The sequence below is a fragment of the Aquila chrysaetos genome, chromosome 19 (genome assembly GCF_900496995.4).
Source record: "Aquila chrysaetos chrysaetos chromosome 19, bAquChr1.4, whole genome shotgun sequence".
Classification (NCBI taxonomy): Eukaryota; Metazoa; Chordata; class Aves; order Accipitriformes; family Accipitridae; genus Aquila; species Aquila chrysaetos.
Window position 1 is genome coordinate 23,482,562 of NC_044022.1, and position 18,053 is coordinate 23,500,614.

The following is an 18,053-nucleotide window of genomic DNA, read 5'->3' on the forward strand; positions in this document are numbered from 1 at the left end:
GGGAGCTTGGTATTCATCTCCCCCTAAGTTTTATCACCTGTAAAAGAAATGCCTGCCTCTGTGCTGGGCTCTCTGTATCATCAGTATGAGCGTCTAACACACATGAGGGGATTTATGCCATGGGACAGTCTTTTCCTCTGCTGACTACAGAGTTGAAGGTATCTCCATTATAGATGAATTGTAATCCAATGAGATAAATTCCACCCAAAATGACTACAGTAGAGAAATTGGGTGTTCTCCAAATATTTTCTAACATAGGAAGCGCCTTCTCTTTCCAGCCAGCTTTGACTGCTTACCAGACTGAGGTCTCAGTATTGCTGAAAGCCAGCTGCTTTATCCCGCTGGGTGTTAGGTACTTTAACCCCACACGCAATTTAGGTAACCCCAAATCTTGGTCTTACAAAGCAAAGGCTTTGAGATACTCGGAGGGCAGGGTGAGTTTTACAACCAATGAAGCAGGAAAATCTCATTGCCTCCCCAAAGCCCACCATTCCCTCGATCCAGTTAGTGAGGCTGTGCTGTGAGGACCTCCTGGGAGACAGCAGCCCATTAAGTGGTCACCACCATCCTGATACCGAACTGGGGCAGTTCACTCCAGGTGGGAAGACACCAAGTGGGAGTGGAGAAATAAACCAAAGGCAAAGGGAAAAAGCTGTTTAATTAGCCCTTTTCCAGGCTGCGTTGCTTTGTCTTTCCAGTGCATTTGAATGTGTGGCTGTTTGCCTTGCAGAGGGATGCCCTGGCTTGTGTAACGGCAACGGCAGATGCACTCTGGACATGAACGGCTGGCACTGCGTCTGCCAGCTGGGCTGGAGAGGAGCGGGCTGCGATACTTCCATGGAGACGGCATGCGGCGATGGGAAAGACAACGACGGAGGTAGGACACGAGCACATGTGATATGTCAGGCTTTGCAGAGCCTATAAGCCTTGCACAGCGAACAGTCAGCTGGGCTTGATTCTGCAGGGCAGATGATTGGGTTTTGACAGCTGGTGGAGAACAGATAGTGAAGCCTGCCAGGCTGACTCAGCCAGAGTGGATTTGAATTCAAATGAAATGGATTTGGACTTGGGGTGCCAGGCCTGAAGAGGGAGGTTTGTTTATCCTCAAATCAAGTCCATATACCAGGGAGCAGGCAGAGGCTATGCACTCCAATCATTCCACCCCAGCCGGGTCGCTCAGCAGTGACACGATGGGACCACCTCAGGCAGCAAACGCCCCTGACTGTTCGAACTTTGGCCTCACTGCCTGAGGTTTTCATCGAGGCTCTCTGGTAGGTCACTGCTGACTTGGGATGGATGTTCTGCAGAAACTTAGAGGCTTCGGTGACTGAGCCCCATGCCCACAAGCCATCCAGTCCCTCTCAAGCCATGTTTTATTGATTACAGTTCCATATGTAATGATGTCAGGCATGTGAATAATAGCTCTGCGTAATGCAAACTTAATATTCAGAGTTATCTCATTACAAAGGAAACCCCGGTGCAGTGTGAAGGTTTGAATTAGAGGGCAGGAGATGAGATATTAAATTTAAGGCATCAGGGAGACTGCATAATTTGTTTTGTTGTCACTCAGCAAAAGGCTTTGTAAACCACAAGTCTGGGCCAGGACCCAGACTGTGAAGTGGAGACTGCATTTTGCAAGCCTCTGTTTTGTCCTATACACAAGAACAGTACAGTTAAAAAAAAAAATAAAAATAGCCAAGCCAAGACTGTGATTATCTGCTTCACAGCAACTGGGATTCTGATTGAATATTTAAAATACTTCTGCACATCTGGCATTGCAAATGGACCAAATTATCCCTTTAGAAAAGATGGGAAAAATTGGAGCTCCATACAAAGAGTACACACTATAAAATCAAGGTTGCTTTTTGCCTCACATGAAACTGAATATCGCTGTACTCATCTTTCGTATTTACAGCTGACACAGGGCAGCAGTAAAGTTCATCACATCAGATGTGTAAAAATGTGGTAAATAGAGCCAAGGATAATCCCAGTTTCCATGGAAAAAAATAACTAACAAAAACCCTGTGAAGTTTTTAGAAAGAGAGAGAGGGAAGAAGGAGTAATCCAGCCTAACATACAATGTAGACTACATCTGTATAACATCAAAAAGAGCATGACCAGACTCTGAGCAGGTTGGTGGAACACCATCTCCTCATATCTCCTGGTTCAAGGTGCTAACCTTGTAACTGGGTTACCCTCACCTTGAAACAAGCCGTTTGTCGCCTTGCTAGCCTGCAGGACAGCAGATGTAGACGGGAGAGACAATTGGCATCGACATGTTTACAAGTTAGTGCACATCAGCTGCTAACTTGCATTTGGTGAACTTGTGTGGAGCAGTGGTGTACACAGCTAGAGCAGAGCAACTGATAGGCTGTAACATATTGCCTTGTGACAGATTATGCATGTGTCAGAGCCCACAAATGAATGTTGACTTTACTCATGGTACACTAAAAAAAAAAATACATGTACATGCTGTGTATTACAGTTTACAGATAATCCATGTCATACACTATGCTATTCCTTTGATTTTGCTACATTACTGCTAAGAACTCTCCTCAGCTGGAAAGTGGAACAGTGGAATATGTTTACCTTCTTGACTTGATTTTTATACATTTTTATATATCATTTCTATTTGTGGGCTCAAATCTAGAATTTCAACCCCCGAGATGTAGGGGCATCAGCAGTGGTGAGGCACTTCTGCTTTGAAGCCCAAGTTCCTTGTTTAGCACAGGGATTCAAATATAGTTACATGGACTTGTGAAGAAAGGCTGATTCTGGACATGTTTCCTAGTTTTTATGCTGATTTCTATAGCAAGACAGATGGAGACATTTGTAGAACATCCGTAGAATAATTTAGGTTGGAAGAGACTTCCAGCAGTTGTCTAGTTCAACCCCCTGCTCAAAGCAGTTCTAATTACATCAGGTTGCTCAAGGCTGTGTCCAGTCAACTCTTGAACACCTCCAAGGATGGAGATTCCAGGTCTCTGGGCAACCTGCTCCAGTATATGACCATCCTGATATTAAATGTTCTTCTCCTAATATCTAACCATAATTTTCCATGTTCCAACTTAATGTCTGTTGCCTTTTGTCCAGCACCATCTGAGACATCCTAGAGTACCCCAGCTTGCTTCTGGCTTCCCCTTCACAATAGCTTGGATCTCCAGTAAAGTGCATATATATGTTTCATATGTGACAGCCACCTTTGGATTTCTCAGATACCCAAAGGCAACTCAAATGACACTAGGCACCTGTGTTTAGAAGCAGAATTGAGCCCATATTTGATGCAGCCACTTTGTCACCACAAACATTATACCTCTTGAAAGAGCATGTAGTATGTGTATAAGCACTATGGCTTCTACCTCTTTTGGGATCCTATCATGGTCTCTGGAGTGATGCATGCTCAGGGCTGGAGAAAGGTAGTTTAGTTTGGTTCACCATAAAGGATTTCAGGGCTATCGCTGCATTTGTCTTCATATGCACATGAATGTAGGCAATGGCGATGGTAGTCCTTTCGTGAAGCTTTAGAAATCAAACATTCAGTTAGTTAGGCAACGTGGGTACCATCAGCAGAGAGAAATAGAGTTAGAGCATCATCTCTGTAAGCTATTTCAGATATCACCTCATAGGTGCCTACTTTTGGTTGGTGACCGCTGCCCTTTGAGTCACTTTCTGCTCAGAGCAGCATCTCTCGAAGCTGAGACACCACGGTGGGGCCATTCACGCAACTGGGGGGGGGTTCACCCTGCCTAAGCTCATCGGAAGCTGGTTCCCGTGCTGTGGTATCGAGTGTCTGCTAATCAAGATCCCTGCAGCCGGAAATTCCTCAGGATAATGGAGCTGAAGTCAGAATCTTTTCCATCAGATCCCAGCCTAATCATACCCTGAGGGAGATGGGTACCAAATTACAGGGTGTGTTTGCCTCTTAAATCTGGAGGCTGTTCAGATAAACAATAACAAGCTAAGCAGAAGTCACTCAGAGAGAGACTCAGTGAAATGTAATGCCTGTTCAGGTTAGAAAAAGGGTGTCTCGGAGAGCAGTCCCCTCTCCACACAGGAGTGTCATTTGTCAAAGCTAGCACTTAGGTTTCACACCCAGGTCCACTTTATTTACACTTTTAAACAGAAAGCCCATCAACTTGAAAGGAGTTGTAGCAAGTAACTGAGAGCAGGCGATCATCCAGTATCAGTCAAGGGAAAACAGCGCGGTGACAGAGCTTTAACAATCTGGGTAAAAGGCTAGGATTTTGCACATATGACCTAAGAGGCCACCTGTATTACAACAAACAGGAGGTGTTTCCTTAAAACAAGCTGAGAAAAGTGGTTCTTGCCTCTCTTAGGCAGAAAATAACCTCTCTAATTCATGGCTGCAAACACTACCTGAGAGTAGTCCTGTCTCACCCCACACTGAGTGCTTTGTCATGTGCTTGAAGAATAAGAAGTTTGAAGGTTTAAAAGACCAAGGAAGTTATCTTCTGTGACAAGTCCTAGAAGTGGAGTTAATGGCATTTGACAAAGCCTTGAGAAGAGGCTGATATTCCATAGGCTAAATATGGGCTCCGTTGCTTTTGTAGACTCCTTTGTTAGGAACAGAGTGTACAGGAAAAAAGGACGGGAAGAGGAGAGGATATACTTCACAATCTCACAGATACGCTATTGGGCAGCAAAGCTGTGTTAACCATCTTTGCTCTGCAGAAATCATCTAACTGTATGACTCCGTCCATATTGAGAGCAAGGGAGTTGATCAATTCCCCATTTCACTGTCTGGATACATTGCACTGTCCTGAAACCATGAGAGAATTACAGATATTAAACTAAATTGCTTTTTTGGCCTAAAAGTTCTGTCTGATCAACACAGTAACTTCACTTGAGGGCATTTGTTATTGTTTTGGACTTTTCCAGAGTAGCCAAGTCTTCCAGGTAGGGTAAAGCTTGCTGGTTCTCGGGGAAGTGGAACTGACTGCATCCTTCGTTTCCTGCTTTGAACAATTCCAGTTGCTAAACAGCTGCTGAACTCTGCACAAGGTCAATCTACTTTACTTGTGAAAAGCAAGAGTCTTTCTCAGATGAAAAATATATCTGGGATATAAATGTTCCTAATATTATCTAACCCTTCATATTCCTTAGAGCTTGATATTCAGTTGTCTGGTGTTCTCTGCTGCCTCTTCCAGATTTAAACACTTCCAAAGGCTTGTGTTAGTGATTACTGCAGGCTAATTTAAATAGATAGATAGACAGATGGATTGATAGGCAGATAGATGATAGACAATCTTCCCAGTCAAATAATGCTGGCCAGTCCTAACGTATATTGCACACCATTACATAGAAGTTGTCGTGGTTTCAGCCCGGCCGGTAACAAAGCACCCGGCAGCCGCCCGCTCGCTCCCCCCCCCCCGGCCCCGGCGGGATGAGGAGAAAATAGAAAGAAACACTCGTGGGTCGAGACAAGGGCTGGGAGGGATCACTCCCCGCTTACGGTCACGGGCAAAGGACAGGCTCAACCGGGGGGAGAGACAACCTCAATTTAATCTACTACCCACCAAATCAAACCGAGGACAACGAGAAGTAACCCCAACCTGAGAACACCCCCCCGCCCTCCCGCCTTCCCGCCTCAGCCCCACTCCCGGTTCTCTCCACCTCCCCCCTCCAGCGGCGCGGGGGGACGGGGAATGGGGCCGGGGTCGGTTCCTCACCCCTCGTCTCTGCCGCTCCTTCCTCCTCAGGGGGAGGAGGACTCCTCGCTCGGCCCCTGCTCCGCCGTGGGGTCCTCCCACAGGAGACAGTCCTTCACGAACTGCTCCAGCGTGGGTCCCTTCCCCGGGCTGCAGTCCTTCAGGCACAGCCTGCTCCAGCGCGGGCTTTCCCACGGAGTCCCGGCCATCTTGGGGGGGAACCCCCTGCTCCGCCGTCGGCTCCTCTCTCCCCGGGCTGCAGACGGGCGTCTGCTCCCCCGCTCCCCTCCCTGGGCTGGGGGGGGACAGCCTGCCGCCTCACCGCGGGCGGCGGGGGCATCCCCTCCTGCCCCGCTCCTCCTGCCCTCCTTCCTCACTGACCTCCATGTCTGCACGGGGGTTCCTCTCACGTCCCGATCCCCTCTCCGCCGCGGGTTCCCCTCCTTCACTCCGCTCTCCCAGAGGCGCTGCCGCCATCGCTGAGGGGCTCGGCCTGGGCCAGCGGCGGGTCCGGCTGGAGCCAGGGAAGCTTCCAGCAGCTTCTCACAGGAGCCGGCCCCGCGGACCCTGCCCCGCTACCAAAAACCCGCCACACAAACCCAAAACAGAAGTATAGCAGCTTCATTTTTCTTACATGTCACCTGGTGAATGGTCTTCCTTTGGGAGTGAAGAAAATAAACCATCCTGTTCTCTTTTTCTGCAAGAATTGTAGTAGCGAAGCTTCTGCCCCTCAGTTTGTGTCTCATTCGTGACAGCTACATGCAATGCATTTAGCCTAGCACGAACACAGGGTTCCAGTGTACACGTGGCCCCATTTTGCCTTTGCAAGTTCAGTCTGTGCTCCACCAGATGCTACCCAAGAGCTAGCAGGTGGAGCAATCCTTATGCTTTCCTTCCCTCTATCCTCCAGGGCCAGAACAACTAAAAGTTGCCTTAGTCTTCCAACCCGGGAGCAGTGAGCAGGTCAGAGCCACCAAGCCACCGCGCACGGGATTTTTGCCGTTCCTTGCAGCCCGGAGCATTAGTTATTGCTGCCACTAGAAATCAACTCCTGCTTCAGGGACGATGTAATACAGCAATGGGGTCTCTGAGGCAAATCAATGCTGTTTGTTTAACTGTACCATAGCCCATCGGTGCAACTCCACAGAGTAATGCTTCGTGACTTGCTTGCCCCATTCAAGGATCAGGTAGTGCTTGTAGTAAGGTGGAGACTTGCGTAATGCTTTGGGACAGCAGCATTTCAAATTCTTTGGCAAGAGAAATTTTGGCATTGTGCGCTGACCTTCTTAACACCCATGTGTCCACCATCTGTCCACCACATGCCAAGTAACGCGTTAGAGAGCTGGCAGGAGTCTGCATTGCTCTTTGCCAGTACGTAGGGTTACACCTGAAGGTAGCGGCAGGGTTGTAAAGGGAAAGTTGCAAAGAATCCAGGAGAACCCCAGAATGCAAACTTTTGTATTAGCAAATGCTTGAGCTGCAGACAAGGTGGTGGGGTGCTTTCTGGTATTTTCTTTTTCTTTTTGCACACTGTTATGTACCTTTACTTCATGCCTGCAAGACTTTTATAGCACGAGAAGATTGTCTCTGGGGCATGGTGTGGGAGCTGTCTGCTTCCTCAAAACCATAAAAAATGATGCATTAATGTGCTAGCTACATTTATGAAGGGAAGTGTTGAGATCTGAACACACCTGGGAAAACAGCCATCATAAATTAGCATTTACCATCACAGATAGATCCAGTCAAACAACAGGGTCATCTTGAAGGAACCACAGAGCACTGCTGAAAAAATGAGAAAGTCTGCTGTACCTGAAAAGATTGGCTAGCTGGTATAATTTGTTGTAAATCATCCAGCTTCCATTCCTCTGTTTTATGATGACTGTTAATCAACCTTTCCTCAAGTAAGAGAACAAAATGACCAGTTCACATTTTCAGGTTTCAGCTCTTTGCTGATTCTGTGTTGGACGGTAACACTTGGGTATCGCCTGCTGCCGGTCGTTAGCACTGGGGCCGTCAGGAGAGCGGTGTGAACCCATGTATTACGGCGTCCAGAAGCAGGTGTTGGTTGTGCCATTACAGAGGATGATGTGCTGTGAACGGATGGTCTAGCAGTGCCTGTGGGTTGTCTTCACAGCCTGGGAGAGTTCCTGGTACTTTTGACCAGTCCTTAATGAAATGCCTTTGATTAATAGATTCAGAAAGAAACCATGAAAGTGTCCTCTGCGTCAAAAGAAACCTACCATTGTCTGCTGAAATGAGGGAAGTTACTCATGGGAAGGAGGCACTGCTGGTATATAAGATGTAACAAAACGTGACATAAACCATCTTCAGAAAAGACAGGCTTGGACACGCATTTCACAAAGCATTTCTGCACCTGAAAAGATGTTTAAACAGAGTTTGGGCACCAATGCTCAAAGGAGAAATTCAGGAAAACTCTACCAGACCTGCTTTAGCACCTGAGGCATACTCTTCCCTACTCTTTGGGGCAGAAAGTCCCCTTAAAAACCTAAGGTTTTGCCCCAGGGGTGCTCAGGGTGCGTAGAGTGCATGGCCACTTTCCTCTTGACCAGGGTTTGAGAAACATGCCTATATCTGAGTTATCTGAGTCCACTTTCCAAGCTGTGCTCGGATGATTGTTGAATTGCCTTGGATTCAGTCAACAGAATATGTTAGGGTGAACTTTTCAGCAGTAGCTTAACACTTGCAGCACTTACCAGGAAAGCGAGAGACCTTGGTGACAAGGATATCTCAGCTGCTGAGGGTGTGAACCCATTGCTCCCATAAAAAATTTCTAAGCTCTGAGTCCCTTTTTCTCAGAGGAATCACTTTTGAGAGGTGCTTTGGCTCCTGAAGGAGGCAGTTTCAGGTACGGTATTGCCTGACCATTGATCAGGTTAAGCAACCTATACTTACTGCCCTGCCTGAATGCTAGTCTCTCCTCTGCTGGGAAGGGCCCTCCATGCCTTGCTCAGCTTCATGAATTTCACTCAAAACATAGATTGCCTGCGCTGCTTTGCTGGCTGTGCAATGCATAAGTCCCTTTGTTAAAAGCCTGCCTGGAGAAAGGAAGAAACCCATGACGCCAGCTGCATCAACTGTATTCTCAAGAGCAGTGATGAGTTGGGGGATGCTGTGAATTTGTAGACTCTAAACACATTATCATAGCTCTGGTTTATGCCCAGCTAGTGGTGATTATCATGTGCTTTCTGTCATTTCCTCCTTCCACTTCCCTTCTTTTTCTTTTCAGATGTTTTGTTAAACAAGAATGTAGCTCTGGATTAGGATGAACTTTTTGCAGACTATTTCTGTAGTGACTAGCACTGCAGAGCTCTGCTTCTGCACTAGAGCCCAAGGAGTTCTGTAATTCAAATACATGATTACTATTACATATGACTATATTATTTTGAACTTGCAAACATGTGCTGAGCACTTAGAGAAAGATGTGAGGGCAATTCCTTTCCCAGGCAGCCAGCAATCTAATTTAGCCAGGATACAACCAGTGAGAACCTTATTCAGGCAGAATCAAAACAGAGCAGGTGGGATAGAAAGAGCGAAAATAACATTAACAGCTAACGTGATCACAGGGGGGTGACAGTCACATTGCTATTGTTCCTTACGTTTGTGTTTTATTTCCCTTTGATTCCTTACAGTGGGGCCAAAAGCTACAACTCTTTTGTTGAATAGGTAAAATTGTTCTCTGCAAAGTGCTGGAGTAAAACCTATTTATTCCCCAAATCCAACTGAAGTAAATTGAATGTTGGTCCTCAATGCAGGACAGAACATCATTACTCCTGTAAACCTTCATCAGCACAAGCGAGTGAACATGAACAATAACTTGTGTTTTGTGCAGTACTGAGCCATTCCTTCAGTCTCTGTTTCACCCGAGTTTAGGCTAGAGCTGGAAGGGTAAAACCTGTTTTGCTCAAGGGTAAGACTAACACTTTGTTAGCTTTACCTTTGAGCATCTGCATTTTAAACCTTCCCCATCTAAACTCTCCCAGTAATACATCCAAAAGCATCACAGGATAAGACAGACAGTGTCCCCACAAAAAATGATAATGTTGCCTGGTGAATGGCACAGAAAGGAAAGTAAAAGATAAGGACTGGATGAGGTGAGAGACGCAATTATTTGTATAATCACTGTATTTTATGCTTCCATTGGCAACGGAAATACTCCTGAAAGATAATGGGGTTTTACTGTTATTTTTCTTTCTGGTTTGCTTTTCTCACAAAGGCTCTTCCCACTGCAGTCAGTGGCAAAAAGTCTCATGATCTTTAGCAGGAGCAATCCTTGAGTTTGTCAGGCACGCTTTCCCAGATCTACCCTAATAAGTCTCCTTAGGCTCACCTCCTCCCAACTGCCTGTGTGTCCGGGGCCCCCGATGTGCGTCACGGTCCGCAGGATGCTCTCTGCATACAGACAGGTCCATCCCTACCTGTGGCCTGCCTGTTCCAGCCCGACACTTGACATGCAGCACCTGTCAGAGTCTGCTTAAACACATAATAACACCTCTGGCTGAAGGTTATTTGCATTCTGTTGTTGATGTTAGCATGACGGATTTTTGTTGCAGCATCCATAGCTCTGTAGAAATGCTCAATTATTCAATCTCAGCGAGCTAAGACGCTGCCCATTAAATCAGCCAACACAATTGTGGGGCCATGAAAAGTCACAGCTAATTTGAAATTTTATTAGCTCTCGGCTGATCTTGTTTACTGCAGAAGCAGTCTCTCAAAACCAGCCCTTTGCTTCTGTACAAAACTCTAATCCTTGACACCTTGTTGGCACTGCGTGGTGGTGGGTGAGGGACTTGGAAGCTAGACTGCATGAGGCTTGAAAGAGGAATGAGACTGCTGTGGGATTTGTGAGCGCTTTGTAGCCAGCAAGTGCAGCAGCAACCCAAGGAATGCAGGGACAGTAGCCCCGTTGCTGCCGGAGAGTAATTATTTCGCAGGACGGTAGTGGCTGTGAATGTGACAATTAGTTTTTGTTCTGAGGTTTTTGTTCAATATGTCACACTCATCTCATCATAGTTTAGAAGTAAGCCAAAAGATGTGCCTCTCCTAATAAGCAGTCATGTTCAATAGGCACACAGTTTTTCCTATCAGTTAGTGCCTGGTTGTGTGCCTTAGGATCTTAATCCATTCCTAGCAAAGGAGGCTTTCAGGGAAGCTGGAGAGTCTGGACGTGACGGCTTACAGGCAAGGAAGACAGTCACAAAACCCCTTTAGTTACTGAGCACCTGCCCCGTCCTGCATGCTCGGGTAGGAAGGAACATGTCCCATTTAACCAACCACCTGGCAGATGTGGTGCTTACCATACCAACTTTGTTTCTATCATAACACATCTGGAAATTACATCTGGCTTGCATCCTGCAGCTCCTTGTGTGGTAAATACCAGAGAGCATGAGAATCAGTGATCTTCCTGCCCACCTGAAGCTCTGGTGGGCAGAATAAGCAAGACACAGCCCTGAGTCCTCCACACTAACCCCAGTAGCTCCAGATTTTCAGAATTTCTTGTTGGTTTGGGTGGCTGTATTTTTCTGCATGCTATTTAAACATCATAAAGGGCACAATTTTCAGAAAGTGATGGGTCACAAGCAATGTTTGAAAGCCAAGTAATTTTAGGTCATCTTAAATTTGGCATCCAGGCTGACTATTTGTGGAAGGCAGTTCTGATATTGAGTATCTCATTAAACTCCTGAGTAAGGTCAGCATTCGGATCTGTTGTCATTATCTCATGTAGATGGCCCAGCTGCTACAGTGACAGTGCTTAAAGTCAGTGAATATCAGGTGTTTTCCAGCTGGTATTAAGCAAGTGTCACGCTTGTTAGGCTAAGGTCCTGCTCCAAGAAGGCACAGATGATAGCTTTAGAGTTTAGTCCCTTCCATGAAGCAATGCTTACATGGAGAACAGGCTGAAAATACATTACAGATACAAATCTTTAATGAGAATTGTGGTTATTTCATTGGGATCTTTGGCACTTCGGAGCCCTTTGGGACTAGAACAGATGTTTTGTGAACAGAAAATAAAAAGACAGTCTCTGCTCCCAGAGAGTTTACAGTCAAAGGCAGTGTTTGGAAGAGCTCACTAACGGGATTGGTGGATTTGCAATCTTTAAAGTGAGACAGACCATCTTTCTAAAAACAGCATTCCAACTCCACCCACAAGGTACGAGCTAGATGCAGTAATCCTAAAGTAAAACTCACTGTCTAGTGATATACAGAGTGCAGATTATCTGATCAAAGTGGACTTCATCCCCTAAAAAATAACGTTAGCTGAATAAATTCGAGCTGCTTTATCCTTAATGGCAGAAAAGGAAGGTTTTCTGCTGAGCCCAGTTCATTCTCCTTCTTGTCTGAAGGGAATGAGACAGGGCTCACAAGATGACCTCCAGCGATCCCATCCAGTCTTACTTATTCTATGATTACATGAGGCTTAGTGAAAGATGCAAACCATTGATCACATTATTTACCAGATGTGGCAATATCTTGCCAATGGCTCCCTTTTCACAAAGGCAGTGATTTGATTCACCCCATGGTAACTCTGAGATTGCAAAAGGTATTTATTTCATGGCTTTATACAAAGGAGGTGTGACAAAAGAGTTTTATTTTTGGCAGGACAGCCAAAAGGACACTTGTTTCTATATAGGATGCATAAAATGTCTTAAACATGTAAAAACTTTTATTACATGGAAATAATAAGGAACACAAGAGGTGGCTTAAAATCTGGCTCAGTGACAGATCTCCAAATTAATTTGTTAATTGAAAGGCATCCATGATTGAAGCTGTTTCTGAAGGGATCCCTTAGAACTGGTTGTTGTATCCAACCCTATTCAGCATTTTCATCATTGTCTTAGAATGTAGTTAAATCTGTCCTGGTAAAATCTTCAGGTCACCTAAAGCTTGATATGGTGGTAAATAATATACCCAGATCATTTTGATACAGAGCGATCTGACTCACATCGCTACAAGGTCACAATCAAACAAAATGTGCCTTAATGCAGCAAAATGCAAGATAATACCCCTGGGAACAAAGAAAGCATGTTATACTTACGGGTTGGGAGACTCTTGAAAAGCAATGACTCAGAACAGGATTTAGAGGTCACAGGAGATAATTGTCTCAACATGAGTTCTCAGTGCAAGGCTGTTGCTAAAAGGCTACTGTGAACCTTAGAAGTATAAAAACCCAAAAGTTGGGAAGTGGTCTCTCTTCTGTACCCAATACTGCTGCCACAGATCTGTGTCCAGTGTTGGTGCCCACACATAACAAAAGATGTGAAATTACTGGAACGAGATCAAAGGATGCCACACACAAAAAAAATCCAGCCGCTGGAAAATAAACCTTACGATAGGAAGTTTAATCTTCCTCCGCTGTTCAGAGAAAAGGGTTGGAATGGATTGTTGCTCTGTGTGGAGGGACTTGCACTTGGAAAAGACGTCTGAGCATGCAGGGCAGAAAGAGATATTGGTAACCTTGTAGACAAAGGCAAAACAAGTTCCAGTGGTGGGGTATTGGAGTTAGACAAATTCAACCTTGAAATAAGATGCAGTTTCCTGGCAGTAATTAAGCATTTGAATAGCTTACCGGAGGAAGTGGTGGACTCACTGTAATCAGCTGTCTTTGATATATGAGATATCTTTCTAAAAGACAGGCTTTAATCCAGTTCTGGGCGGGAGGGAATGGACAGCCTGTATATATAAGAGGTCAGACAAGCTGATCATAGTAGCCTCTTTGACCTTAAACCACATGAATTACTGTAATCCCTCTATGCAGGACTTTCAACCTCGCATGGAGATAATTCAGTAACACTTTTGTTCTCTGGTATGAAGTGCCATGGTCATATTATGGCTATATGTAGGGTAAGGGAGGTGCCACTTTTTAAAACCAAGACCTGTATAAACATGGCCATAACTAAGAACTTACTGTGCTGTGTATCTGTGCTCTGGGAGCTACCGGAGTTAGGAATGCACACATGGATCATGGGTCTCTGTGCCTTTGCTGCTGCAAAACTTGGGGTGCAGAAGCCACTGGTCCCACGTTCACCTCCTTCTGTTACCACTCTCTGAAAATTTTGCAGTAAGTTCTAAGGAAAATTCACCTTTATGCTTTAGAAATTTCAAAAGCGTTTTGTATTATGACTTCAAATTGTTCTGCGAGCTCATACCTTGCTATCTTTTCCTTTGCTGCTGGTGCTGGCTTCCCACATTTTTTTTATTTTTTTTTTTTGTCTATTTGGACCATTAAAGCATGAGGTTTATTTTGCTCTGATTTTATTTTCTATTAATCCATGCAGCTCCTTGAATGCCTTGCTCTTCATGGGCAGGTAGCTTCTTGCAAATGTCACTTTATCCTCACTCTTCTGATGGATCCAGTGAGAAATCTCAGGGCATGAGAAGTCATAGCTGAGTACAATTTCATAATATCTCCTTACAATTCACTGTAGGGCACCACTTGGCTCGCTTGTGGACCACACAATAAAAAAACAGAAGAAAATCATATTCAGATGGAGACATCACTATTTATGATCTGGTTTGTAGCTTAACTCTTGCTGTTCTCCATGCCTCAGCCAAAAATGTCCTTTACATTTTCTGAGTGAAAGAAATGCTTTGCCCTGAGACTGCTTTTGATATTGGAGGGAGTTGAGTACCTAAACCCCATTTCAGCTCTTGAGGACCTTAATGACTTTAATATGTCAGTGACAAACCTCTCCGGTGTAATTACCCCCAACTTATTCCATACAGGCCTGAAACACATTAGTTGAAAGGCTTATCTGCAGATGAGGCTTCAGCATTCTCACCTGTACAAAATGTTGTCCTGCGCATCTGTTCTTCAAACATTTATCTGCTGTTTCCTGCAAAGACAATATTTCCTTGCTATCTTGCAGCTTCAGGTCCCAAAACACATTTCTGATGCCTGGAATAAAGACAGGGTAATGAAAAGCTATGGTACAGCTGGTTTGCTGTCCTCTCAGCAGAGTGTCTGTAGCCTTAGAAAACATTATTAATGTGTGGGAGAAAAGGACAATATTTTATCTTGCTTGAAACTGTAGTCGATATGGTAACAAGGCTGGTTTGTTGTTTCTTTTCCTTCTCTTTTTTTTTTTCTATCAGGTAACTATGGATAAACATATTACATCTATGCAGGTCTTTATTCTGTGAACGGTCTCTCAAACTCCATCTGAGATTTGACCTTCCAGAATCCGACCGGCCTAATCATCTGCAGCAAGTCATTTTTTTAATGGGCAAATAAAACGTAATTAGTTCTTTTTCATTATCACTAGTCATCAAGAGAAAAGGCAGATGGGTAGGTTTTGTGCCCGAGCTGATAAATTTTTGTGGCAATTTTGCAAGGAGTTATAAAGATGTAGAGATATCAGAAGAGACAGAGGTAAGGATAATGGATGGGATTTTCAAAAGCACTTTTGCTAATCTAACACTGCTGCCATTATCATTAATGGCAGGTGCAGAGCACTTGTGAAAATGACTCATTGTGTGTGTGTACATGTCTACATGGAGCAGATATTCATTGTGCTTTGACCCACACATAAACTGGAAGCTCTGGGAACACTGAACAGGTTTTTTGTTCAGTTTTCTGTGTACGGGTAACCACATGAAATGATGTTGCCAGTGAAGTTTTATGGCACTAAAATCTTCCAAGAATGGAACAGGTATAACTCAACAGAATCTGAGTCCATGTCGTGTAAGCCATCGTAAGTACTGGAGCAATAATAACAAATCGGATTCTAATCCTATTTATTTTACAATAAATTCAAAGTAATGCTGATAACATTAGCGAAAGCACTTCTAATTCATACTGGTATAACTGGGATGAAACTGAAGCTCGCAATCTGTCATAATGACAAACTGTCTTGTTTTAATTTATTGTTTCTTTGAAATAAAAAATCCATTATCGTGACAACTCCAAATTTTATCCCACTTCAGGAGAGACCTACCTCTCAGGATAGTGTTGCTCTCCAGGCACATTCATTTCTTGCCCCTATGCTGAAATCAGTAGTAGGATGCTAGCTGTAAAGGTGGTTTCTTAGATACACAGAGCTCCCAGCAACTACACTGAGACCAACCACTCATTTCACATAGGTCTTTGAACAGCCATCACGTGGTAACAATTTTCATTCACTATCAAACTGTCTTGCTTGAACTGATGAGTTGGAAGTGAAGGGCTCCATATCCCATTACCCCAGAACAAAAACATCCAGTTCCCTTATCTGATTTAAAGATCCATCTCTACTACATGCTAACAACTTTTATTTCTAAATGTGATGCTTCATCAAACCTCTTCTGAGCTTTTTTTGTATTTCCTTTCCTGTCACCGCTTTTTACTAAGCTGTTTGCAATGAACAGTGGCATCTCAAAATGAACTGGGGAATGCTGCTATGGTGGTGGGAGGGGAAGTAGTACTGTCTGTGCGTTTGATGACTTGACAGATATGCAAACCCTCATTTTACTAGAGTACACTTGGCAAGCTTTTCTTAAGTGTGTCCACTGCTATTATTGTTATTATTAATTCAGTGGTGCTGAAAGTACAAGATTTATATCCCTAGAGTTTGAGCTCATGTTACTCTGTGTCTGCATGGAATAAATGTGACAAAGGCCAAAAGAGACAGAACCTTCCCAGCAAAATCTCCCTTACTTTCTCATCTATCTAGCCAGAATCTTTAGTGGGTTGCATGTATAGATCTCTCTGCGGCCATGGGAGATACCATGGCTTTATTCACTCTTTAGTCTTGCTGAAAGTGACCCTGATAGCTTTGGTGTGATGCAATGTGCCTGTGATTTACACAGGGAACAGGACCAGTGTACAAAAGTAATTCGTATATTGACAGGAAAAAAAACTCCTTTTGTGGCTCTGGAGTTATCTGAGTGACTGAGATGTGAAATGGCATATCCCAGAACTAATCTCAAAGATGCTTTTTTTTAAGGGGCTAAGCTCATGTGTATGTGTGTGTTTTCATATATTACACATTAATGCATATTTGAGGGTCTTTATTGGGGCTTTAAGGGAACATGCCTTACTCTAGGTAGGTGTATATTCACATTTTCTGTTGTGTGCATTAGAGAGAGTTCTTGCACCCTGAAGTCTACAACAGCCCATGTTACCATTGCTCTAAAATCTTCCTTACCCTTCTGCAGATGGCCTGGTGGATTGCATGGACCCAGACTGCTGCTTGCAGCCACTGTGCCACGTCAATGCGCTGTGCCTGGGCTCCCCGGACCCCCTGGATATCATCCAGGAGACGCAAGCCCCCATCTCCCAGCAGAGCTTGCATTCGTTCTACGATCGGATCAAGTTCCTGATCGGCAAGGACAGCACTCACATCATCCCAGGAGAAAATCCTTTTGAAGGAGGGTAAGTGAATTTTGGTTTTGATTCAGTAAGAGGTAAAGCGTAAGCCACTTGGCCATTTTAAGACATAAAATGGCAGCAAGATGCAGAACACGGAAATTGTCTAAGGAAAGGAGATATCTGAAGAATTTTGTGGCTGATGTAATTCTGCTGACTGTCTCCTCATCTGCAATGTCCTGCCAGCCAGTAAGACAAGATGCTTCTTTCCCAACGCATAGGGGCAGTTGCATCTTTCCTGCCTTCTCTTATTTCAAGGAGTGAAAGCCATCTGTTCAGCAGGGCTCTTCTAGTTCAAGTGACTGACATTTCCAAAAGTATCTAGTAAACACCAATGGCAGAACTTCTTCCCTTGACAGAGCCAAAAGAGAGAGAAACTAGAATGGTATTTACAATCTATAGTGTGACTACTAGAGACCTCAAAAGAACTCAACCCAGCAGTGTGCGCTTGCAGCCCAGAAAGCCAACCGTATCCTGGGCTGCATTAAAAGAAGCGTGGCCAGAAAGTCGAGGGAGGGGATTCTCCCCCTCTACTATACTCTGGTGAGACCCCACCTGGAGCACTGTGTTCAGCTCTGGGGCCACCAACTTAAGAAGGACAGGGACCTGTTGGAGCGAGTCCAGAGGAGGGCCACGAAGATGATCGGAGGCTGGAGCACCTCTCCTATGAAGACAGGCTGAGAGAGTTGGGGTTGTTCAGCCTGGAGAAGAGAAGGCTCCAGGGAGACCTTATAGCAGCCTGCCAGTACCGAAAAGGGGCCTACAGGAAAGCCCAAGAGGGACTTTTTACAAGGGCATGTAGTGATGGGACAAGGGGTAATGGCTTTAAACTGAAAGAGGGTAGATTTAGGTTAGATATTGGGAAGAAGTTCTTTACTGTGAGGGTGGTGAGACACTGGCACAGGTTGCCCAGAGAGGCTGTGGCTGCCCCATCCCTGGCAGTGTTCAAGGCCAGGTTGGACGGGGCTTTGAGCAACCAGGTCTAGTGGAAGGTGTCCCTGCCCATGGCAGGGGGGTTGGAA

The 18,053-nt window shown here is 44.8% G+C and overlaps 1 protein-coding gene across 10 annotated transcripts in view; it reads left to right on the top strand.

Moving 5' to 3' along the window:
- TENM4 (teneurin transmembrane protein 4) overlaps positions 1-18,053 on the top strand; it is a 603,540-nt gene that overhangs the window by 484,364 nt on the left and 101,123 nt on the right. For all 10 annotated transcript variants that reach the window (XM_030042633.2, XM_030042636.1, XM_030042637.2 and 7 more), the window contains 2 exons: positions 731-877; positions 16,821-17,037. In XM_030042633.2, coding sequence (XP_029898493.1) covers positions 731-877; positions 16,821-17,037 — 364 coding nt within the window. The remainder of the gene's footprint in view (positions 1-730; positions 878-16,820; positions 17,038-18,053) is intronic.